This window comes from Vulpes lagopus, chromosome 3 (genome assembly GCF_018345385.1).
Source record: "Vulpes lagopus strain Blue_001 chromosome 3, ASM1834538v1, whole genome shotgun sequence".
Taxonomy (NCBI): Eukaryota; Metazoa; Chordata; class Mammalia; order Carnivora; family Canidae; genus Vulpes; species Vulpes lagopus.
The window spans coordinates 26,690,013-26,717,205 of record NC_054826.1 but is presented as its reverse complement, the minus strand read 5'-3'; the positions used below and the strand labels follow the sequence as shown (position 1 = coordinate 26,717,205).

Below are 27,193 nucleotides of genomic sequence, written 5' to 3'. Positions count from 1 at the left end.
GTTGATGCTTCATTTGCAATCAACCAGGACACTAGAAAAAAGTATTCTCAAAGGTTCTATGCAAATCTGTCAACATCAGCTCAAGTGAAGCAGATGTTTCCTCCAGAAACATTAGTAAAAAAATTTTTAAATATGTATTTTTTAAGATTTTATTTATTTATTCATGAGAGATACAGAGAGAGAGGCAGAGACACAGGCAGAGAGAGAGAAGCAGGCTCCATGCAGGGAACCCAACATGGGACTCGATGCCAGGTCTCCAGGATCACGCCCTAGGCTGAAGGCAGGCACCAAACTGCTAAGCCACCCAGGCGTCCCCAGAAACATTAGTAAAATCTTTAGCCAACTGAGCAGATAACCTTAATTTATTTTATCTACTAGAAAAACAACTTAGATTCAACTTCTTTTATAACTAGTGAGTTATATATTACTACTGTACCTGATTCATGGCAGTAATTTTAAAATAGAAGTTATAAGTTCTCTATTACATCTCTCTGTAGATCTATGTGTTGCAGATAAGTTATTTTTTTTATCTCTAGACGGTATTGGTAAAATTAATTTGTAAAAGAGTTCTATTTAATTGGCTTAAGGAAAAATTAAGCACTTATATGAATTAAGGTATTCCTAAAATTCTCAGATAGACAATAGAAACTAATCCAACTGTTACTCAGATTCATGAGATCTGGGAAAATATTCAGCATCAAAGCTAACTTAAGTTTGTTGGTTTAATTAAAATAGTTCTTTAGAATTATCAATAGTGAATTTAATGCAGACATACAACTTTTATTCTACTTGGGCTTAACAGTCAAGTATGTTCACATTATCTCTGTTATGGAACTTGTCAGGAAAAAAAATAATATGATGAATTTTCACAAGTGATCTAAACATAATTTTTGAAAATGAGTGAATTAAGATTTATTTATTTTCGAAAGAGCACACATGTGCCAGAGAGGGAGGAGGAGCAGATGGAGAAAGAGAGAAAGAGAGGGGGGGGGGGCGAATTTCAAGCAGACTCCTCACTGAATGTGGAGCCTGACTTGAGGCTCGATCTCATGACCCTAAGACTAAGATCATGACCAGAGCCAAACTAACAGTCAGACACTTAACTGACCAGGCTACCCAGGTACCCTAAGAACAAATGAATTAAAATAGTCTTAAGCAAGATAAAAAGTTTTAAATTAATTTTTAGAATAGTTTCCCCAGATTTTTTTTTTTAAGATTTTATTTATTTATTCATGAAAGACACAAAAGGAGAGAGGCAGAGACAGGCAGAGGAAGAGAAGTAGGCTCCTTGCAGGGAACGTGATACAGGACTTGATCCCAGAACCCCAGGATCACGACCTGAGCCAAAAGTAGATGCTCAACCACCGAGCCACCCAAGTTCCCCTCCCCAAATCATTTTTTAACCCGGGACCTTAAAGTTGTGTTAAATTAAGTGATGGAAGATCATTAAATCTCTAGATCATTTACAAATAATATAAAAACTGAAACATTACTGAATATACGTTTATCTACTTTTGGCTTCCTTTTACTAAGGAATTAAAAGTATTTGGATCTATTAGTAAACATGCTTTGTGCCTGAGAAAATTATTATGAGAAAACAAGCATTTCCAGAAATAACAAAAAGTTTAAGTCTGCCAATCCACAGAATGCTAAAGACAATTCATTACTGTTTACTTCTTAATTTTCATTAAAAATTAAAATTTTTAGGGGCACTTGTTTGGCTCAATCAATAGAGCATGCAACTCTTGATCTCAGGGTCATGAATCCAAGCTCCACATGGAGTATGGAGACTACTCAGGTTTTTTTTATTATTTTTTTTTTAAGGTTCTAGGGTTAAAAATTCTAACATATATAATTAAAGCCACTAAGGTTTATGGAAAAGGAATTTTTGGACAGGAATATTAAGCATGGTCAAGGCTGGCTAAGACCAGAATGACTTTAAGTGAATGTGTTTTATAGTAAGCTAGTGCAGGAGTGCCTGGGTGGCCCATTCCATTAAGCACCTGACTCTTGATTTTGGCTCACGATCTCAGAGTTTTGAGATCTAGCCCTACATTGGGCTCCATGCTGAGTATGAAGCCTGCTTAAAATCCTCTCTCTCTCCCCCATGCTCCTCCCCAAATCACATGATGATAGATAGACAGATGATAGATAGATAGATAGATAGATAGATAGATAGATAGATAGATAAAGGGAACTAGTGCAAAACCAGAATATGGTTTTCACTCTGTTAAAAGAACAAAGTTTTCTTGGACTATTTGGTCTGCTTTTGATGAGAAACTAAAAGATTCTTTTTCCTTTACCTTTTTATATAATCTGCCTAGAAAACAAAGATTTTATCTTGTCAAAATAATTTCCTGTGTTTCATGTTTTTATCACATCTTTAATTACTTAAGAAAACTGAATCTTGGGCAGCCCAGGTGGCTTGGTGGTTTGGTGCTGCCTTCAGCCCAGGGCGTGATCCTGGAGACCCGGGATCAAGTCCCACATCAGGCTCCCTGCACAGAGCCTGCTTCTCCCTCTGCCTGTGTCTCTGCCTCTCTCTGTAACTGTGTCTCCCATGAATAAATAAATTAAATCTTAAAAAAAAAAACAAAAACAAAAACAAAAAAACTGAATCTTCCCCATTGAAAGAACTAAGGTTATTATTTTGCAATGATCTAACTTTTTCTATTTGCCAAGTCTTTAACTGTCGCTACAGTTAATTGGATAACTCCTGTTTCACAGTAACCTATGATCCCACCTGACCAAGTGTTTTCTAATCTGTGATTTTTTGATCAACTTCCCAAAAATCATAGTATTTCTGACCTTAAACTAATTTTAGTATTTTTCTAGGGGGTTCCTGGAAAATTGGAAAAGGTTTGTATTCTCTCCTTATAAAAAGGGAGATGTTAAACTAATTAGGCCTACTTGAAATGTTAAATGAGGAGAAGCATTGTCAAATAGTATTAAGCCTTCTTTATGTTGTTTTTATACAGGCATGTATTATAGGTGTCCTAAAAAATTATATGAAATTCCTAGAAATCTGATGCCCTGGTATAATGTTATATCATTCATAATTCTACTTATCTTAAAATGATGTGTCACACACACACACACACACACACACACACACACACACACAAATTTCCTTGTCTATTCCATTTTAAGGGACTCTTGTCAGACCTTTAACCACAGTTAAGTCTTTTAAGGCTTCTGTCACTCAGAGATGTTGTTTTACTCTGATGCTTAAGTGTTCCTGCAAAAGTACTACACATTCATGGAAAGGATTTTGACAAGTACAGGTTTTTTTGTTTTTTTTTTTAAGTTTTTTTTTTTAACTAATCACAATACCCAACATGGGGCTCAAACTTACAACTCCAAGATCAACAGGTACATGTTCTACAGACTGAGCCATGCCAGGTGCCCTGCCAATGACAGGTTTCTGATAACTAAAATCATACAACTGAACTGGAAATTCCTATTTCTAGAACTATTAGAAAAAACTGGATTCAAGAATTAATAACATGGTTGGCTCAGTTCAGTAGAACATGTGACTCTTTTAAAAAAAATTATTTATTTATTTATTCATGAGAGACACAGAAAGAGAGAGAGAGAGACAGAGAGAGAGAGAGAGAGAGAGAGAGAGAGGCACAGACACAGACAGAGGGAGAAGCAGGCCCCATGCAGGGAGCCCGACATGGGACTTGATCCCAGGTCTGCAGGATCACACCCTGGGCTGAAGGCAGGCGCTAAACCGCTGAGCCACCTGGGCTGCCCGAACATGTGACTCTTAAAGGCCATGAACCCCATGTTGGACACAGAGCCTACTTAAAAAAAATAAAGAATAACATAGGACTGAATGAGGAAAATTATAATTTTTATCACTTCTTGTTTGAAATACTGCTGGTTCTTTAATGTTTTGCTTTTCCAGATTTGGCAATTTGGTAAAGTATACCTTTTTAAATAACAATGAGGGATCCCTGGGTGGCGCAGCGGTTTGGCGCCTGCCTTTGGCCCAGGGCGCGATCCTGGAGACCCGGGATCGAATCCCACGTCGGGCTCCCGGTGCATGGAGCCTGCTTCTCCCTCTGCCTGTGTCTCTGCCTCTCTTTCTCTCTCACTGTGTGCCTATCATAAATAAATAAAATTTAAAAAATAAATAAATAAATAAATAACAATGAAATACTAAAGTATTCTTTTTTTTTTTTTAAGCAGGCTCCACACCCAATGGGACTTGAACAAATGACCCTGGAATCAAGAATTGGCTGCTTAACCAAATGAGCCACCCAGGCACACCAGGAGTATTCTTTTCAAGTAATATAGTTAGTTATTTACATAACTTCAATAAAAGTCTGTTCTCCTTATAACATAACTGAAAGTACTGGTTATGGGACGCCTAGGTGGCTCAGCAGTTGGGCATCTGCCTTCAGCTCAGGGCATGTGATCCTGGAGTCCTGGGATCAAGTCCCACATCGGCTCCCTGCATGGAACCTACTTCTCCCTCTGCCTATGTCTCTTTCTCTCTGTATGTGTGTCTCTCATGAATAAATAAATAAAAATAAAATAAATAAAAAAAGGAAATAATAGTTATGTCACCAAGGCTTTAACTGGAGGTTTTACAAGTAAAATTTGATGGCCAGTCCTTCAGAGGCTTTTGAGAGTCCAAAGATTCCTTAATAAAAATTTCAGCAAAGCAGTCTTCAGAAAGTGCTTATATGGTCAGTCACTGTTCTCACTGCACTTATATACACTTATATAAACAATCAGGCCAAGTTTACTGTAAACAAATGAGTTTTACGGTGATTATCTTTGGTTTTTTTTTTAAAGAGTGGAGTTACTTGTAGAGAATAAGATGTTTGTACCTTTTAAATGTCAGATTCTGGCCCTATTAACTATTTTTGAGGTTTTGTTACATGCCTGCATGTATCCTGAATTTTTCTAGTTTCCTCATATATCTGGCTACAACTCTCAGAACTAGTTTTTCTTTTTCTTTTTCTTTTTTAAGATTTTATTTATTCGTTCATAAGACAGAGAGGAGGCAGAGGGAGAGGGATAAGCAGGACCCTGGGACCACGATTCAAGCTGAAGGCATACACTTAACCGATTGAGGCACCCTGGTGCCCCTAAACTAATATTTTCAATTCTCTCCCACCTTTGGGATCACTAAGACTGCCCTTCAATCTCCTTGGAAAGGTCTCTACCAGTTCCCCCTCACCACCTAGATGGCAGTCAAACTCCAAGGACTAGAAGAATCCCAAGCACATATTTCACAGCTTGAAAAGCCTTCGCCTATCTAGTCCTGTGAAAATGTTGGATACCTTCAAATTAAACTGAAGAAGAGAAGTATGTAACATTGATGTATGCTACTCCCTCCCAAGACACCAGATCAAGACCATACTTCAGCCAATATCCTCTTTATCATAAAAAAACTCTGATCGATATACTAAAGACCCCTCAGTCCATTTTCCTGTCTTTTACTAACCTTAAAACTTGGGGAACTTTGCATCCAGGCTCTATATAAAGAAAAGGACACGAGGCAAGGGTAACCAGAATAAAACCACAAGTACAGTCTACAAACCATTAAAATATTACTGGCTTCCATTGCTGATGCCTTTCCAGTCCAGAGCCACAGATTAAAATGGGAATTACTGGGAGGCATTCAGGATTCACTTCCTTTGGCAGGACTCTACTTTCCCTGGTCAACACCACCTGCTATGGATTACCACTTCTGAGGAAGTTGAAACTCAGTTACATAAGATCACTGAGAAAGCCACTTGGCAAAAAAAGGTGAGTCCCTCCAGGGAGTCTTTCTTTGACTTAATTGATTTTGATTGGTTTGGGTCTTAGAGAGTCCTCAGTTCTAAAGTCCAATCCAAACACTGGGAATTATCTCACTTATTATAATCATACTAGTTTTCCCTGGCATGCTGTATTCTCTCAAAGGCTTTAAATGCATGTTTGTAGCCTCTACCCACTAAGCAAATGATCTCCCTAAGACTGAAACATCAAAAAAGAAAAGAATAACCAGCTTAAAAATATGAACCTGAAACTGGGGTCTGTCAAAGAGATCAAGACCTGTGAAGACACACAAAGGATCAACAAAAGCTGTGAGAACTTTAAAAAGTGGTAGCTGGGAACAATGCTAATGCCTTAAATTTTAATCATATCTCTCAGTTAAGCTGAGAGTCTAATCCAAAAGGTGAGGGGTTGGTGGGGGTGGGGGGCAAGGATTGTTAAAAAAATAAAAATAGGCCCAAAAATGGGGTCACTTGTGCTAAGCCTCACATCAACAAAGAAAGATTTCATACCTAACCTAACTGTAGTTTCAACCTTTCCCAGGAATGTAATCTTAAACTAGTCAATCCTTGAATTTCCTAGTCAACAATAATGAGGTAATCCTCCCAATAGGCCTCTTCTGTCCCCAAAGAAAGATGAGGTAATCCATGCTTTCCTTATCTCTTGCCCCTTCTGCCTATAAAAGTCTTCCATTGGGATACATGGGTGGCTCAGCAGTTGAAAAGTCTGCCTTTGGCTCAGGGCGTGATCCCGGAGTTCCGGGATGGATGGAGTCCCACATTGGACTCCTGCAGGGAGCCTGCTCCTAACTCTGCCTATATCTCTCCCTCTCTGTGACTCTCATGAATAAATAAATAAATAAATAAATCTTTAAAAATAAATAAATAAAAGTCTTCCATGTTGGAGGCACCTGGTTGGCTCAGTCAGTAGAGAATGTGACTGACTCTTGATCGTGAGACTGTGAGTTCAAGCCCCATGCCAAGTGTAGAGACTACCTGAAAATAAAATTTTAAAAACAGAAAAAAAACAACTTTTCCATTTTGTATAGTTCTTTAGAGCTCCTATTAGCTAGATGGGATGCTGTCTGATTCATAAATTGCTAAATAAGGCCAATTTGATGGTTAAATTTATTAACAAAACCACCCAAGTACCATCAATAAATAGTGCAATGGATATGAGTCTTACATATAGAGAAAAAACATTAAAATCTCATGTAACTTAAAGAGTAATCATGACATTTCAGGGGCACCTGGGTAATCAGTCGGTTCAGCATCTGTCTTCGGCTGGGATCATGATCCCAGTAGTCCTAGAATTGAGCCCTGCATTAGGCTCCTTGCTCAAGGGAGTCTGTTTCTCCCTCTTCCTCTACTCCTACCTCTGCTTCAGCTCCTTCTCTCTCTCAAATACAATCTTGAGTTAAAAAAAAAAAAAAAGGGGTAATCATGACATTTCAAATACTGAGTATGGAAACCTAAAACACTCTTTACATATTATTTTACAAATAAGATATAATTCTATATATTTTGTTAATATATTTATTTATTTCAGAGAGAATACAAGAAGCATGAGTGGAGGGAGAGGGAGAAGCAGACTCCCTGCTGAACAGGGAGCTTTAATGTGAGGCTCAATCCCAGGACCCTAAGATCATGACCCTAAGACCATGATCATGAAGGCAGACTCTTCACTGACTCAGCCACCTAGGTACCCCTATAATTCTATTTAAATTGCAACATGGCAAATGCTTTAAAAACTCTCCAGGTACTTTGATAAAAGAAGATGTTAAATGTCATACTTTTCTAAAATTGGATATAATTTAAATGGATAACCACCTTCAGCTGGAGACTGAACACATAAAATGTTCTAGAGTCTCAATTAGACTGATAATTTTTTGGGACACCTGGGTGGCTCAGTGGTTGAGCATCTGCCTTCAGCTCAGGGCGTGATCCCAGGATCCGGGATCTGGGATCGCGTCCCACTTTGGGCTCCCTGTGGGGAGCCTGCTTCTCCCTCTGCCTATGCCTCTGCCTCTCTCTGTCTCATGAATAAATAAATCTTAAAAAAAAAAAAAAAAAGACTGATAATTTTCTAGCTTATCTGGCTATTTTCTCTAGTAGCAGCAGCTTGTATTGAACTAGGGGTAGTTCTGCTATTTAACACAGATATTCTATTGTGTTCTACAAAGAACACAGTTCTGCTATTTTATTCCACCACAGATATTTAGGTCACTGACTTACTTCACTGGTGCCACAGAATTTATAACCACTTTGTTCCAATGCACTGTAAATCTGTTAATCACAAGATCACAGGAACTTACAAGTTTCCCTCAAAATAGCTAATTTCTAAACTCGTCTCCTTACAAACAATGACAAAAAATAATTTAAAAATAAACAAAAGTGTTATTAAATTATTAACACTATTCACACATCGTATCTTAAACTAATATACAACATTTGAGAACATACTAACAGTGCTCACATTATCAGCCATTTCATCCAATAAATACTCCGAAAAGACTGGTTCTAGGATTTATTGTGCTGGGCCACACATACATAAATACTAAATATATGTGGCTATCATTGAACACGATATCTACATAAATGGTCTCTCAAAAAGTACTATCAAAGGATACTGTACATGAAAAAGTTTACAATTCAATATATTTACAAGGAAAATCTACACAGAAAGAGGGCAGAAAACAATATTCAAATTAAACCAAAGTACTCACGTTGATGCCCAACCCATCAAAGGATTTTCCCATCGCTCCCTGGTATCAAACTCCATCTTCCATTTCTTTGTGTTATTTACTCCAGACTGCATGTTATTGCGAGCAGGAACAAAGATCCTGACTTTTCTAGTTTTGATATGCTCTTCTGGAACACCAGTTAAAGTAGTAATATCCTACAGAAAAATAAGCAAACACATTTCTAACAGCTCATATACACTCTGATGTACTTTTGCTGCTTTGTATACCCATATAACCCTATTCAGATTTCCCAACTGGGGTTTTTAGCTTTCTGATTTCACTAACTCTAGTATTTACCCTGTATATTGCTATTTTGACATCTGAAAAAGATATATTGGGAGTAGTTAGGGTACAGTAGAAAAGGGTTCATGAAAAAAAAATTTAGGTGCCTTCTGTCCAACAAAACATTGGTAATTTCTGAAGTGTTTGCTGGTAGATGAACCTGTCATCAGTAGACTCTTATTTCATGAGCTGGTATAACTAGTAAGAGAGAAAAATTGTGAATGGAGTAAGGAAATATAAAAGATTGATAACTTTTAAATAGAAAAAAGTCCATTACCAGTGATTTCTGTGTCAAACTGCTTACAAGGCATTCTTTAGAGAAAGGCCTACTAAGCCTTTTGGCAAACAAAATCAATTAACAACTTTAGATACTACCATTTTACCTCTCTTTGGTGAAATCTACTGAAAAGAAAATGATACATCAAATCTACTCTGCAAAAGTAACGCAAAAAAGTTACCATTGCTTTCATTTCACCTTTCTGCAAAAATTATGTAACTTTCTCTTTTTTAAAAAAAAAATTTATCTAGTAACAAATGCTCAACTGATAAATGCATATAATTCTGATACCCCAAGTTTAGACCTATTTCTCAAATATGGTACAATCAGGACACAAAATAGTAAAGTAATTCAGAATTTAAGTCTCCATTCAGTAATAGTAGAAACACTATATTTGATCAAAGTAAGATCATATCAGGGTTAACCATATTCTTATAAATGAAGCATTATCATATCATGGTTCACTTACTAAGGTAAATTTTAAATAACTGGTTAAAAACAACAGAGTAAACATGAAAATGATACCAAACTTGTGAAAACCAGAAAATTTTGTGAATTTCAATTTAATTGTAATAAATCCACTAAAGACAAATGTGTATTTAATTTATAGTTCCACTCTAAACAATATTATGGACCAAATAATTGTGTTAACACTTGGTGCTGCAATAGGTACTGGGCAAATACTAAATATATTTCTGACTGCACTGGCCTTCCTACTCAGACTAAAAAAATTGTTTAGGGGCACCTGGGTAGCTCAGTCCATTGAGTGGCTGCCTTGGGCACTGGGCAAAGGTCAAGATCTCAGGATGCTGGGATTGAGCCCTATGTCAGGAATCCCTGCTCAGTGGGGAGTCTGCTTCTCTCTCACTCTCTCTCTACCCCTCCCCCTGCTATGCTCAGGCTCTCTTTCTCATAAATAAATAAATAAATAGATAGATAGATAGATAGATAGATAGATAGTTTACTGTTATTTTAGCTGGCAACCAATCTTCTGCTTGACACAATATCTTTCTACTTACACCAATAACTAGGTGTGGTTACTTTGTCACAGCGTGTCTGTAGAAACTACCAAAATAACCCATATAAATATTTATTATACAAATACACACTTCTAGTACATACCTACATTTTTAAAGTTTCTTTGTATACAGGATAAAAGCAAAATATGCACAACTGGCTCATAATTTTTAAACATATAACTAAGTTTTATTTGATCATTTTTAATTGTCAAGTTCAATTTCAAAGAAATTTCAAGTATGATGACATCTGATGACTTAAAGAGCTTAAAGAAACTCCTGGAAAGTCCTCAATAATTTGTCATATTAACTTATTTAATATTATATATTGATGTTAAATATATATTTATTTTATATATTTTTTTCAGCTAGAGCTGAAGTGGGATATAAACAAACAATGCACATGTATTATAAAATTACAGGATAAGGTATCATTTCCAAATTCCACAGCAAACCCTCCAATATGAGTTGAGTCCATAAACACTGGATCGATAAGTTAGCTACTTTTTAAGACTTACAGGAAAGGAAGCTATTAAACTCTTAACACTAATTAATTAGCTCAGGAAGATGAGATGACAGGAAACATTACCTTCTCTTTATAATCTTCTATATTGTGAGGTATATACACTAAAGTAATTTTTTAAACTTTTATTTTATTTTTTTTTTTTTTAAATTTTTTTTTTTTTTTTATTTATTTATGATAGTCACAGAGAGAGAGAGAGAGAGAGAGAGGCAGAGACACAGGCTGAGGAAGAAGCAGGCTCCATGCACCAGGAGCCTGATGTGGGATTCGATCCCGGGTCTCCAGGATCACGCCCTGGGCCAAAGGCAGGCGCCAAACCGTTGCGCCACCCAGGGATCCCAATTTTTTAAACTTTTAAAAAAGGAAATAGCATTTCTTGATTTGTACTATTAGAATAGGAAAACGATTTTTTCTTTAGGATGGAAAATCTCTCTTAAGTGGCTATAAAATGTTACTGAGCTCTTTTTATTTTGAACAACCATGAGTGCCTCCATAGCTTCTCAAAGTATAGCATTTTTTAAATTGATATTCCCCAATTTAAAGTTGATATTCCTCAATTTAAAGTTGGCACTGGCACAAATAAGTTACTGAATTTTGAAGACCAAGTTGTCCTAACACAGAATCCGTTTTTGCCGGCAAAAGACATGTAAGGTACTGCAGCCCAGTTGAGCTGCTGCCAAAGACGAGGATGAAAAGGCTTGGCATCGCTCACATACTTGACACCTAAAGGGCACAGAAGCTCTAAAATTCCTAGTCCCTGTAGGCACACTCTTAGTCTAGACAAACTGATTTCTCACACTTTTAAAATGCATTACGACACTATTGTTATCATTTCATCCACACAGCTTCAGCAAGTGACAGAAGAACCTGTCCTTTAAGCCACATTTCAATGGGCTAAAAGCTCCCACTCCAAGATTCCATTAAAACAATGTAATACTTGAAAAGAACTATGAGGCACTATATTGAAATCTTTACTTGTGTCTTGAATTCTTTGCTCTCCCTCAAAATAAATAAATAAAAACATCTGCAAACTAAACTACCAAAGACAAAAAACCAAAAACCAAAGACATCAACTCTAGACTTCTACTCTGGTATTGCAATTTGGATCACCTGTGGTTTAAAAACAAAACAAAACGCTGCTTATAAAAGATATGTTTTGAAGATGTCAATATTGCCTTTTATAGATTTCTCATTTTACTGGTAAAATATTTATAAATAGCAATTCATGATATTCTATGACCACAGAAAAGCTAAATCACATTTGATAGGAAGTCTTAAAGATTTTACCTGAAGAAACTCAAGACTCACTAGGTAATAATTATCTATAAATTTTAATACATCAAGTTACCCTTTGAATAATACACACTAATTTACTGAATTTCAAAACTTTTAAAGAGGAGTAAGCATAAAACCTATATTCCGATTATTAAAGAATGTCATTATCTTAAGTTTCACAATCATAGGTATAATAATGTGATTTTTAAGAAGCAATAATTAGTGATTTGTAGACTGAAAGGCATTCAAATATCTGCTACTGAAAAGATGCATATCATAATTCCAAAGTTCCACTCTTTCAATATCATCTCTTCTACAATTTTAAATTCTGGAAGAGCGTACAGCTGACCTTCTATTTCATAAGTCTAGTTCAATGGAAGAGGAATTTTAAAAATCATTAAGAAAGTATATGCCAGCATATGTAAATAAACTTTATTCTTTCAAACACCGATTTCCATTATAAAATATTAGTTTTCCATATAAAAACTGTATGATTCGGTTATCAACTGTCCCCATTTATGTTGTGTGAATTCAACGTTTTTTTTTTTTTTTAACAAAGGAAGCAGGGAACAAGCAATGGGAAGTTGGTGTCAAAATGCAGAAAAACCTCCCAGCAAGCTTCTTGCAACCACCCAGGATTTAGAGTCTTGCTGGTCGCTCTCTTTTCAATACCAGAATTTCACACATTTCAATGACTATTATGACTTCAAAGAATCAAATTTTCATCATTGTCCGTCATCTGCCGGTTGATTTGTATAAAGGAGTTCTTCTGCATGCACTCCAAACAAAAGCCTCCTTACTTTTGTGGCTATATATCAAGTTTAAAAGTTTTGTTTGTGACAGTTGTGTCTTTGGTAAATTAGGGTAACACTGAAGGAGTGCAGCTGCTCTGCAGGAACCTCCTTTTTGGCACCATTTCACTTAAATAAAAACTGAATAATTAGCTTCTGCCTTTATTAAACCACAAAAATGCCACTGGCCTTAGTAATTACTTCCAGTTGCCCCACCCACTTAACCTTAATAGTTTACACTTGTCATAAAGAGAAATAAATGAAAAAGGTTTTCACCACTTTGGGGAATTTTTGATCTCCCCGTACATCCATAAGAGCCAAAATTTTAACCAGGCTTTTTGATAATAAGTTCACTAAAACACACTGTTGAAAAGTTTTAATAAAGCACATACTGTAACATTAAGTACAAATATTGTTACAGAAACTTGTTCTACTGCAAACTTTTAGTTACCAATTATGTATTTAAATTTATTCCAGGGCTAACACTGATCTAAATTTGAAGACTGCGTTTATATTCTACTTCAACCATGAGAGATGTTAAAAAGAAAACAATTTTAGATCTGTAATAAAAACTTCCTTTCAAGTACCCCACAGATACTTAGCACGAGAAATTCATGAAATGATCTCATAAATAATGAAGGGCATTTTATAAAATAAATTTTACACTTTGAAAAATATAAAGAGTTGACAGCATAACCAACAAATGTATTTAGTTATACGGAAGAACTTGAAGCACTTCTAAAAAAAAAATCAGTGGCCATAAAAATTAAGATACAAATAAAAACTGCAAAAGTGCACTGATGTGGGAATCCAACCAGGTGATGAAACAGTGTTGGAATGTAACATTACATTTTGCATACTGGGTAAGGCTATCATGGAACCAGAAGTTTTAAATAAAATGTTAAGATAGAAATAGTAACATGGAAATGACTGCAAATCATAAAACAAGTAAAAAAACTAAGAATTAGAGACATTTCTCAATCTTAAACCATTTTCATTACTCCCAGATCCTTCTGAGCAGGAGCAATGGTTAAAGGCAAAGGGCTGAGTCCCAAATGTGGGCAAACGAATAAGCTTTTCTTAATTTGCTATCTATAAAATCAACATAATGAGGTAAAATGACAACTAACATACGTAAAATGCATACCTCAGACAACAAAAAGAATATATCTCATTTACTCAACATATTTTTCAGCACCTACTATGTATTAGTTATTGGACACAATGCTCAAAACAGTACATGCATCGTCTCTATTCTCATGAAAATTAATATGAACTTTTTAAAAAGGACAGGGTGAATAAATAGTAAGAAGCTGGTGTTAAGATGCAGAGAATCTCCCACCTTCCTTGAAAACTTTGTAATCAAAATACAACAAAGGGTTTTGTAATTAGAGTCAGTAAATTGCTACAAGTCTGGAGAAGAGAAAAATGTAGCTTTTTCAAAGAGCTGAATGTCCCATTTGTTGGATACATCAAAAACACTGAGTCAAATATACATTAAATTGGTTTTACAAAGTATGAAAACACATACTAGTAAGCCTATGACACTCATGTAATTGAAAGAATAAGATATAATTTGCCTTTGTTTCAACTCAAAATCAAAGATCCTACTATGCCAAGGTAGTTATGCCAGGGGCTGCAGAGCATATAAAGACAAAACTTTGGGACACCTGGGTGACTCAGTGGTTGAGCATCTGCCTTCAGCTCAGGGCGTGTTCCCAGAGTGGTGGATAGAGTCTCTCACTAGGCTCCCCACAGGGAGACTCCTTCTCCCTCTGCCTGTCTCTGCCTCTGTGTCTCTCATGAATAAATAAAATCTTAAAAAAAAAAAAAAAGACAAAATTTTATTCCTAAGTTTACAATTTGTACACCCATAGTGGGAGTAATGTGTGGGAGAAATAACTAAATAATCATATCGTGAAATACAATATTGGGTAACAGCAAGGAAGTAGAATTCAGATAAATCTGGAGGAAACGAAGCCAGCTCCACCATTTGTTACATGTGCAATACTGACAAGCTATTTCACCTTTCTGTATTTCCGTTTCCTCCTTTAAACTGTATCACAGTACCTGTGTCATAGCACTGTTTGGAAGGATTAAATAAGGTTTTAAAGGTGAAAGAGTATCAGAAAATACATGATGATGAGGGACAAAGAAGATGATTCCTTCAGGATACTTATGATTTTAATGAGACTGGTAAACACTGTAACAGTATTAAAGAGAAATTTATAAAAATATATCCATATGCCTAACACCCTAGCAACTGTTTTAAGTGTTTTTACCTACCAATAATTATCCATATACATATCCACTTTACATAGTTATACCAATAATATTTTGCACTGATTATTTTTAAGTATCATATCACTACGTTTTTTGACATATAGTTACCCAGTGTTCATATTTGTTTTAATGGCCTCATTAAAAATCTATTAAGTTGATATGTCACACTGTCTTAGCAATTTTGTCAGGGAGCCCTCTTGTTTAACTATAGATGCCAATAGTTAACCAGAAATAGACAAGACTGCTTAACTCAAGTTCTAACTAAAACCCATTGTGCTTATTTCTTATTGCACTTCCTTCAGGCATTGACAAAGACATTTTGCAATGACTGGAACATTCCAACACCAGACCAGAAAAGCCCAGATAGTAATGGAATGCCTAGAAGACCATACCCCACGTATCCCCTTCTCAGCCCATATGGGATCATGGTCTAAACACATATGGACTGCCACCCATGATCATACACTCTGCTTGCTTTCTTATATGGAACCCCCACCCTCCTCAAACTCTCCCAATAAAACTCTAGGTATCCATTTTGCCAGCAGAGAAGTAGGTTGTAAAGGCTTGTGCCTGCCACTTGCAAACGCTGCTGGCACCTGAATTAAATTTCTCTTTCTCTTTTCCAAATCCTTGTCTCTCGAGTTATTGGCTTCTGTCGCAACAAGTTTGTTCAGCAATAGTGTTGGCAAACACAGCTAGAAGCTATGCTTCAGATTTGTCCAGGCCCCTCAGGAATCCCTGGGATGGAGCAGTTGGCTAACACAGTGCACGGGGATTCACTCATTTATTTCCTCAGTTAGTGGCTATGACAGACTGATCAGCAACAATTTCTCATTGTTGAAAAATCAAATTGTTTCATTATTATTGCCTTTCAAATACACTGCAATGAAAATCCCAGTAAGCTGATTCCTTTAACTGTCATGGAGGGTAGAACTGACAAAATCAAAGGTTATAAGAATTTTCAGGGTCCCTGAAATGTTATCAAATTGCTTCCCAATACTGTGGTCAAATTTTATATTGCCACCAACAAGATAGGCCAACTTCCATTTATTCTTTAAAGGCATAGAAACACAAGTGTATATTAATTGGCTTGAATTTATTTAGTGTGTATTCTTCCACATGGAACTATAAAGGAGAGGATGAGTTGGTGTTTGACTTGTAAAAACATATCAAAAAATTAACAAAATTTCTTCAAAATTGACCCAAGTGATATTATGTTACTTTATAAGAGCAGCTACCAGAAGAAACCAGCATGAGATGGTAACACTCACCTAAAATCTAACTACCTAAAATATAATTCTGAAACACCATACAAATATGCAATCTCTTTGTAATTGTAGGGACCAAGGGCAGGACATCTCGAGACAGGACAACTTGGCATGAACATTACTTTGATTTAAAAACAATCAAAACCCAGCAGATTTAGGAAAATCTCTTTACTTCCCCCCTTAACTGCCTGCTTGTGCCAGAAAAAGAGCTATTAACAGAGTCCTCTTTACTAAGAAACTTATGTATATAATAAGGCAATTTTTTTTAACACCTCTTCTTACTTTCCCACTAATGGTCTTTCTGCCCATTGTAGCTTCAGACTCCTACCCTCTCCTTAGCTCAGATAAGCATCACATTGCTCAATTGTGTTTGGAATTCCATGTCTATGTGAATTGCCATATGTACACTATTAAATTTGGTTTTCTCCTGTTAATCTGTCTCGTGTCAACTTGATTCTTAGTTCATCCTGAAGGACCCTGAAGGGCAGAATAAATTCTTCTTCCCCAACATAATGGTGTGGGGATGGCAAAAATTTTCAGATCAGTACTGTACACAGTCTATTTTGTAGTGCATGATTTGACATACCGGGTAGCTAGATCAAGTCTGCTAAGCAGCTATTTCATGACAGAATAGTACGATTTTTTTTTTTCAGAATGCTACAATTAAAAAAAAAATGATACAGAAATAAACTTCTCCCCCCCCGCCCCCCAAATCAGGAAAATCCATTGGAACACATCAATCAGTTTTACGGGGAAACACTTGAAACAATCTTTATTTTCTATAAACTTCGAAACAAGTGAAAGTTACTACAAAAGTCATGCTTCACAAATAAATGATCAATATTGCCTCAGTGAAAACCAAGATGCTTCACTGAAGCATTCTTAAGTTATTAAGCTAACAATTTTTTAACTTAACAAGAAGAAAGTTATAATAATAATGATCAACTTTTTAAGAATTAAAAAGACTTAATTTTTGCTTTTTAATCCAAGGCTTCCAAAGGTTTTGGATTTTTAAATCACTAAGTCATGTAGCTATACAAGACATGTGAGAGCTTTTTCAGAAACTGAAAAGGACAAGAGTGTAGCCACAAAGCACTTGGAAGTCACATATTACAGTTTGTAAAGATCCAATTTGTATTTTTTAATCAAATAGTCCTCCACATACCCTGGTAACAAATTAAAAGGCTGCCATACATTAAAATTTATTACAAAAGTCACAGCAGTAAAGAAATAAATAGGAAATAACTGTTGATTAATATTAAGGCAAAGGAATAGAAGGTAAATAAACTTCTTAAAATCAAGAGATGGTTTAAGCAATAAATGAAATTAAATCTGGAAAGGAAGCTGGAAATAATAAAAAATAATGGATCCAAAGCTAAATGCTTCTGGTTTAATAAAGCAATATTCAAGAGGCAATGATATGAAAGTCAAACTACATTGTGAGGAGGCACATAAACTATATAAGACAATTTCTTGTTAATTTAATGTAAGAATAAAAGTGAAAGTACCCAAGAGAAGTCTCCTTTTTGCCTTAGGAAATGACAGTTAACTGAAAATATTAGTGACAACAGGGGACCCCTAAGCAAGTAAATATATACATGTACATATGCATGCATGTGCATACATATCCATTCATACCTTAAACATTGTATTATAACTCAAAAAGCATACATGTACATCCTTTTAATAAAATAATACAGGGTCAGTACTTAACAGGTATAGGTCCAGTGAGTAAATTCCAAATGTCATTTCTTCCACTAGCCACCAAGAAAATATGTCATATAGTTTTGGCTTCTTAAACATGAAGTTAGAATATAAAAACATCTGTGAAACACGCTGGGTCCAAAATTTGTTTAGAATTTTGTGATTTCTTTACACTACAATCTTTTATAATTGTTTCACCTCCACTTAATTCGACAGAAATTGTTTATTAGAAATTCATCAGTATTGTCTTTTCAAAGTATTCAACAGAACTGTCACAAAAAGAACTTTGTCCCCTATATAGCAATCAGATCACAGTATTCAATTAAATTATGTAATTACAATTTCAAGTAAAACTGGCATAAAAATCTGTGGAAACAAACACAACTGAGTCTTAGTAAGCATATGACTCAATTACACAGAGCTGAAGTCTGGAAGTATACTAAAATGAAACCTAAATTAAGCCATAGTATGTAGTGTGTTCGGGTGTCAGAAAGTATGTTTTAAAGAAAGAACTGAATCAGTAACTGAGCAAATTGTTAAAGGTAGGTTAAAAAAAAAAAAAGGTAAAAGATTCATTAACAAAGCCATTATTGTATAAGAACTGTCACAATGTAGAAAGTACATGGACTTTTACTGCCACCTATGATGGAGTAATTGTTACCAGACTTCCTCTTGCCATATAAAACTGGGAAAATTATTTTAAGCAACTATTTTCAGGTACTGGACAACTAGATAGTAGGCAGAATCATACTGTAATCCCTGGAAAAAGAATTCATGATGTAGCCCTTAACTGTCTCAGCTTTATGCCTGGAAGTACAGTGCAGACCACTGGGAAGCCCAAGCAGAACACAGGAGTTTCAAAGCAGAGTAGGTAGGGATCAGTTTAGGGATGGTGAGGTAACAAACATTTGTGAAGCAGAGTTCTAAAGAGGAGCAATGAGGCAAAATAAATAAAAGGCAACCGAATTAGAAATAAAGAAGTAGAATCATCTCTGTTCACAGATTTATAGGATTCCATATACACTCACAAAAACTGTTAGAACTAATGAACAAGTTCAGCAAAGTGGCAGGACAAAAAAACAACACAGAAAACATAGTTGTGTTTCTAAATGCTACCAATAAACAACATGAAAAGAAAATTAAGATAATAATTCCATTTACAATAATATCAAAAAGAATAAAATGCCTGGGAATAAACTTAACCAAAAAGGTGAAAGACATGTACGCTGAAAACTACACAACACTGCTTAAAGAAATTAAAGACGACAAAAATAAATGGAAAGACATGCTATGTTCATGGATTGAAGTCTTAATATTATCAAGATGATAGTAATACCCAAATCAATGTACAGACTCTATCAAAATCTCAGTGATATTTTCTACAGAAACAGAAAAATTCAACACAAAATTCATATGGACTTTTTGCTTCAAAACAATCTTGAAAAAAAGTTGGAAGATGCAAATGTTTTGATTTCAACTTATTACAAAGCTATAGTTCTTGAAATAATATAGTACTTGAAATAATACTGGTATAAGTATGGATAAAGGCCAATGTAATAGCCCCAAAATAAACTCTTGCATATACGGTCAACTGATTTTCTTTTCTTTTTAAATATTCTTTTTTTTTTTAAGATTTTATTTATTTATTCATGATAGAGAGACAGAGAGAGAGAGAGAGAGAGAGAGAGAGAGGCAGAGACACAGGCAGAGGGAGAAGCCGGCTCCATGCCGGGAGCCTGACGTGGGACTTGATCCCGAGACTCCAGGATCGCGCCCTGGACCAAAGGCAGGCGCCAAACCGCTGAGCCACCCAGGGATCCCCAGGTCAACTGATTTTCAACAAGAGTATCAAGACCGGTCTACTTCAAGGTTTATTAATAGTGAAGGAAGAACGCTAAAGCAGAAAGGGGACTTCAGGTACCTTCTAGAGTATGAGACCCAGTGCTTCTCTCCCACTCTCCTGAAGACTTTTGTCTCCTTTGACAAATATTGTATGACTGTGCTCATAAGAGGAACCAATGATAGGCAAATTCATAGAGACAGAAGGTATAATAAAGTTACCAGAGATGTGGTGAAGTGGGTAATGGGGAGTAAATGGGGTAACCCATTTAATGAGTTCTGTTTGGAAACATGAAAAAGTTCTGGTAATGGATACTGAGGATGTCTGCACAACACTGTAAATGAGCTTAAGGCCACTGAATCATACACTTAAAAATGGCTAAAATGGTGAATTTTGTGTTATGCATATTTACCACAATTAAAAAAAAAAGAAAATGGAATGGCATCTTTAAAGTGTTAAAACCTTCAACCTATATCCAGTGAGAAAGTCCATAACATTCAATGTCTCCTTACCCCACAAATTCATGTCTTCAAAGCTTAATTCCAAACATGATGGTATTTGGAGACATGATGGGCCTTTGGGAAGTAATTTGATTTAGATGAGTTATGATGTAGGGTCCTTATAATGAGACTAATGCCCATATAAGAAACACCTGAGCACGTGTTTGCTCATGCCTACCCACACACTCACATTCACTCTCATTCTCTCTCTTGTTCTCTCTCCCTCCCTCTCACTCTGCCATGTGAGGACAAGGTAAAAAGGCAGCCATCTACAAGCCTTGGAGTTTGTCCTAACCAGAAACCAACCATGCTGGCATTTGGATCTAGACTTCTAGCCTCCAAAACTGAGAAAATAAATTTCTGTTATATATATACCCCTCAGTCTATGGTATTTTGTTATGGCAGCCTGAGCTAAGACAAGGTCTTTCAAAAGCAGAGGCAAAATGAAGGCATTTCCAGATACACAAGTGTTGAGAGATTCTATCCCAATAGACCTGCACTACAAGAAGTGTTCAAATGAAGTTCTTCAGGCTGAAAGAAATACCAAAGATATAGAAATCTATATCTATATGGAGGAATGAAAAATACAAAAAATGGCAAATTAGTGAGTAAATATAAAAGACTTTTCTCCTTGTTTTGTAGTTTCTTTAAAAATAACTGACTGTGGGATCCCTGGGTGGCTCAGTGGTTTAGCGCCTGCCTTTGGCCCAGGGCGTGATCCTGGAGTCCCCGAATCAAGTCCCACATCAAGCTCCCTGCATGGAGCCTGCTTCTGCCTCTGCCTATGTCTCTGCCTCTCTCTCTCTCTCTCTCTCTCTCTCTCTCTCTAAGTCTCTCATGAATAAATAAATAAAATCTTTAAAAAAGTAAATAACTGTCTAAAGCAGTATTAATAATTTACTATGAGGTTTACAACATTTTTGGAAGTAAAATATGTCAACATTAACACAAAGGACTAGTGTAACAGATGGAAGCAGTGTTTCAAGGTTATGTTACATGTAAAGTGATATATTACTAGTTTATGGCAGAATGTAAAAACTTAAGAATGCATACTATAAATCCCTAAAGGAACCACTAAAAAAAAAAAAAAAAAGAGGTACAGATAAACATTGACAGAGTTGACAGAGGAGATAAAGAAACGTTTCTAAAAATGTATTTAATCCAAAATTATGAAGGCAAAAGGGTAGAGGGTGAAAATCAGATGGGAATTAAAAGGCAGATTATACTTTAACAGAAATATAATATATTAACAAAAATGAAGGATAAAAAAATGAAGGATAAAAATATTATCAACTCAACAGATGCAAAAAAGCATTTCACAAAATTTAACATTGATTTATGATAAAAATTCTTTTTTTTAAAGATTTTATTTATTTATTCATGAGAGACAGTGATAGAGGCAGAGACACAGGCAGAGGGAGAAGCAGGCTCCATGAAGGGAGCCCGACGTGGGACTCGATCCTGGGTCTCCAGGATCACACCCTGGGCTGAAGGTGGTGCTAAACCGCTGAGCCGCCCAGGCTGCCCTATGATAAAAATTCTTAACAAAGTTAAGTGTAGAGGGAATATATCTCAACATAATAAAAGCCACATGACAAGCCCAAAGCTAACATCATACTCAATGGTGGAAAGCTGAAAGCTTTTCCTTTAAGATCAGAAACAAGACAAGTATGCCCACTCTTGCCACTTCTGTTCAACATAGTATTGGAAGTCCTAGCCAGAGCAATTAGGCAAGAAAAAGATATAAAAGACATCCAATTAAGAAAGCAAGAAGTAAAATGGTCACTATTCTCAGTTGACATACTATTACATATACAGAAAACTAAATACTCTACCAAAAAACTGTTAGGGGCACCTGGGTGGCTCAGTTAGTTAAGGATCTGCCTTCAGCTCAGGTCATGATCCTGAGGTCCTGGGATCAAGCCCCATGTTGGATTTTCTCTCTCCATCAAGTAAATAAATAAAATCTTAAAAAAAAAAAAAAAAAAAAACCTGTTAGAATTAAAAGTGAACTTAAAAAAAAAAAAAAGGAATTAAAAGTGAACTTAATACAATTGCAGGGAACAAAAGTTATATAAAAAAAACCTGGTGCATTTCTACACACTAGCAATAAACCATAAAAAAGAGAAATTGAGAAAACAATCTCATTTCAAATAGCATCCAAAAAGGGTCTCTGGGTGGCTCAGTCAGTTGAGCATCTGACTCTTGATTTCAGCTCAGGTCATAATCTCAGGATCATGAAATTGATCCCTGTGTTGGGCTCTAGCTCAGTGCAGAGTCTCCTTGTCCATTTCCCTCTGCTCCTCCCAGTGCCTGTGCTCTCTCTCTCTCTCTCAACTAAATAAATAAATAAATAAATAAATAAATAAATAAACAAACAAACAAACAAACAAACAAATAAATAAATAAATGAATAAAGTCTTAAAATAAAAAGTATGGGGACGCCTGGGTGGCTCAGGGAGTGATCCTGGAGTCCCAGGATCAAGTGCCCCATCAGGCTTCCTGCATGGTGCCTGCTTCTCCCTCTGCCTAGGTCTCTGCCTCTCTCTGTCTCTTTCATGAATAAATAAATAAAATCTTAAAAAGAATAGCAAGAAAAGAACATATCTAGGGGTACCTGGGTGGCTCAGCCAGTTAAGGATCTGCCTTCAGCTCAGGTAACAATCCTGAGGTCCTGAGATCAAGCCCCATGTATGCTCCCTGCTCATCAGGGAGCTGCTTCTCCTCCCTTGGTCCCTCCACACCCCCATGTTTGGGCACGCACACTCTCTCTCTCAAATAAATAAATAATCATTAAAAAAGAAAATTCCCAGGAATAAATTTAACCAATTATATAAACCTATATACTGGAAACTATATGATATTAATAGAAGAAAATGATGAAGACATAAAAAAATGGAAAGATAGTCCATGCTCATGGATTAGAAAAATATTGTTAGAATGTCCACAGAACCCAAAGCAATCCACAGATTCAACACAATTCCTATCAATATTCCAATGGGGGTTTTCTTAAATGGAACACAGTCCTAAAAAGGACCCCAAATTAACAAGGCAGGAAACAACAAATGTTGGAGAGGATGCGGAGAAAAGGGAACCCTCTTACACTGTTGGTGGGAATGTGAACTGGTGCAGCCACTCTGGAAAACTGTGTGGAGGTTCCTCAAAGAGTTAAAAATAGACCTGCCCTACGACCCAGCAATTGCACTGTTGGGGATTTACCCCAAAGATTCAGATGCAATGAAACGTCGGGACACCTGCACCCCGATGTTTCTATCAGCAATGGCCACAATAGCCAAACTGTGGAAGGAGCCTCGGTGTCCATCGAAAGATGAATGGATAAAGAAGATGTGGTTTATGTATACAATGGAGTATTACTCAGCAATTAGAAACGACAAATACCCACCATTTGCTTCAACGTGGATGGAACTGGAGGGTATTATGCTGAGTGAAATAAGTCAATCGGAGAAGGACAAACAGTGTATGTTCTCATTCATTTGGGGAATATGAATAATAGTGAAAGGGAATATAAAGGAAGGGAGAAGAAATGTTGGGAAATATCAGGAAGGGAGACAGAACATAAAGACTCCTAACTCGGGGAAACGAACTAGGGGTGGTGGAAGGGGAGGAGGGCGGGTGTTGGAGGGGAATGGGTGACGGGCACTGAGGTGGACACTTGACGGGATGAGCACTGGGTGTTTTTCTGTATGTTGGTAAATTGAACACCAATAAAAATTAATTAAAAAATAAAAAATAATAAAAATAAAAAGGACCCCAAATAGCCAACCATTCTTGAGAAAGAACAAAGCTGGAGGAATCATACATCCTGATTTTTAACTATATTGCAAAGCTACAGTTGGCATAAAAGTTCACATAGAGATCAACAGCACAGAGTAGAGAGCTCAGAAATAAACCCCTTATGGTCAATTAATTTACAACTAAGGAGTGAAAAATACAAATGGAGAAAGGACAGTTTCTTCAATAAAGGCATTTGGGAAAACTGAACAACCCATGAAAAAGAATGAAATTAACTACTATCTTATACCATATACAAAATTCTCAAAATGTATTAAAAAATAGAATGTAACACTTGAAACCATAAAACTTTACGAAGAAAACACAGACAGGGGTGCCTGAGTGGCTCAATCAGTTGAGTGTCTGCTTTTGGCTTGGGTCATGACCTCAGGATTCTGGGATCAAGTCCCACATCAGGCACCCTGCTCAGTGGGGAACCTGCTTCTCCCTTTCCCTCTGCCTGCAGCTCTCCCTGCTTGCATTCTGCCAAATAAATACATTAAATCTTAAAAAGAAGGAGAAGAGGAGGAGGAGGAGGAAGAAGGGTTGGAGGAAGAGGAGGAAACACAGACAATAAACTCCCTGACATCAGTCTAAGTAATGACTTTTCAGATTTGACACTGAAATCAAAGGCAAGAAAAGCAAAAATAAATAATTGGACTAATCAAATGATAAAGCTTCTACACAGCAAAAAAACACCAACAAAATGAAAAGGCAACCTATTGAACAAGAGAAAATGTTTGCAAATCATGTATCTGATAAGGGGTCATGATATATCCAAAATATATAAAGAATGCATACAACTCAATAGCCAAAAAAAACAAAAACAAAACAAAACAAAACAAAAAAAAACAAACCAATCTTGATTTAAAAATTGGCAGAAAGGGGTGCCTGTGTGGCTCAGTCTGTTGGGCGACTGACTCTTGGTTTTGGCTCAGATCATGATTTCAAGGTCTTGAGATCAAGCCCTGTGACAGGCTCAGTGCTTGGTGTTAAGTCTGCTTAAGTTTCTCTCTCCCTCTCTCTCTGCCCCTCCCTCTGTCCTTGCATGCTGACTCTTAAATAAATGTCTTTTTTAAAAAATTGGCATAAGATCTGAATAGATATTTTTCCAAAAGGTACATGAAAAGATGCTCAACATCATTAGCCAGCAGGGATTTTAAATACAAATGAAAATGACAGGACACCTGAGTGGCTCAGTGGCTGAGAGTCTGCCCTCAGTTCAGGCGTGATCCTGGGTCCAGGGATCGAGTCCTGCATCCGGCTCCCTGAAGAGAGCCTGCTTCTCCCTATGCCTATGTCACTGCCTCTCTCTCTCTGTGTCTCTCATGAATAAGTATATAAAATCTTAAAAAAAAAAAATCAAAATGACAATGACATATTGCTATACACTTGTTAAAGTGGCTACTATAAAAAAGACAGGAAATAACCAGTGATGGCAGGTATGTGGAGAAAAGGGAACCCTTTTGTGCATTGTTGATGGAAATATACACTTGTGCAGTCGCTATAGAAAACAGTATGAAGGGTCCTCAAAAAGTTAAAAATAAAACTACCATATTATCCAGCAATTCTACTTCTGGATATTTATCTGCAGAAAACAACAACACTAACACAAAAAGATACATGCACTCCCATGTTCACTGTAGCATTATTTACAATAGCCAAAATATAAAAACAATGAAATGTCAATGAATAGATGAATGGATAAAGAATTCATGGTGTGTGTGTGTACATAAATGGAATATTATTCAGCCATAGAAAAGAATGAGACTTTCCCATTAATAACAATATGGATGGACCTCACAGAAACTGTGCTAAGTGAAATAAGCCAGAGAAAGACAAATACTGCATGAATTTTTTTATGTGTGGAATCTTAACAACAATAACAAAACAAAACACCAAGTCCACAGATAGAGAACAGATTGGTGGTTGCCAGACATGAGGAGTAGAGTGAAAGAAATGGGTAAACTTGACCCCCACCCCCCAAAAAAAGAAAGAAAGAAAAGAGAACTCACATGGGGATTAAAGGGCAGAGATTGTCAAACTAGGTAAAATAAAAGAGCCAAACTTTATTTATTTATTTTTAAAGATTTTAATTATTTGAGAGAGAGGACACAAGCAGGGGGAGCAGCAGGCAGAGGGGGAGTGAGAATCAGGCTCCCCACTGAGCAGGGAGCCCAATATGGGACTCAATTCCAGGCCTCTGGGATCATGACCCAAGCCGAAGGCAGACGCTTAACCGACAGAGCCACCCAGGCGCCCCTACATGTGCAAGAGACAAACTTTAAATATAAGCTCACAAATAGGTTTAAAGTAAAAGGGTTAAAATATGCACCATGCAAAACTATGAAAACAGGAGCAACTATATTAATATCACCAAACAGACTTCAGAATAGGGATTAGCACCAGGAAAAGGAGGACAGTACAGAGGGATAAAAATATCAATTCATCAAGCACACATAACACTCTTCAATGTTTACGTATCTAATAGTAGAGCTTCAAAGTAAGTGAAGCAAATAAGTGACCAACATAAGAAACAGACAAATTACAGTTTGAGATGTTAACACTACTCTCAGTAACTGACAGAAGATACAGACAAAATTATTAGGAAAGATGAAGAAAATCTGAACACTATTAACCCCAACTTAAAACTGAATTAAAATTTATAGAACACCAAACTCCAAAACTAGAAAATGCACATTCTTTCCAGGTATATATGGGACATTCATGAAGACAGGCCACATTCTGAGCCATTAAAAAAATAGTCTCAAAATTTTTCAGAACTGAATTCATAGTGTGTTTTTGACTACAATAAAGTTAAGTTAAATTAGAAACCAATATAAATGTAGTTCACCAAAGAGAAGTACTATAGACATTTTAAAAGATGATCACCTGCATTGTTCTAGAAAGACGTTGTAACAAGAAAGAATATAGACTGACACATAAGATAGGGAGAATGTTTCTTTCTTTTTCTTTTTTTTTAAGATTTTTATTTATTTATTCATGAGAGGCAGAGAGAGAGGCAGAGACACAGGCAGAGGGAGAGAAGCAGGCTCCATGCAGGGAGCCCGACGTGGGACTCGATTCCAGGTCTCTAGGATCATGCCCGGAGTGGAAGGCA

At 36.3% G+C, this 27,193-nt stretch overlaps 1 protein-coding gene across 1 annotated transcript in view; it reads right to left on the bottom strand.

The window, feature by feature from the left end:
• Positions 1-27,193, bottom strand: part of NDUFS4 (NADH:ubiquinone oxidoreductase subunit S4) — a 115,913-nt gene that overhangs the window by 25,345 nt on the left and 63,375 nt on the right. The window contains exon 3 of the mRNA XM_041749860.1: positions 8,504-8,676. Coding sequence (XP_041605794.1) covers positions 8,504-8,676 — 173 coding nt within the window. The remainder of the gene's footprint in view (positions 1-8,503; positions 8,677-27,193) is intronic.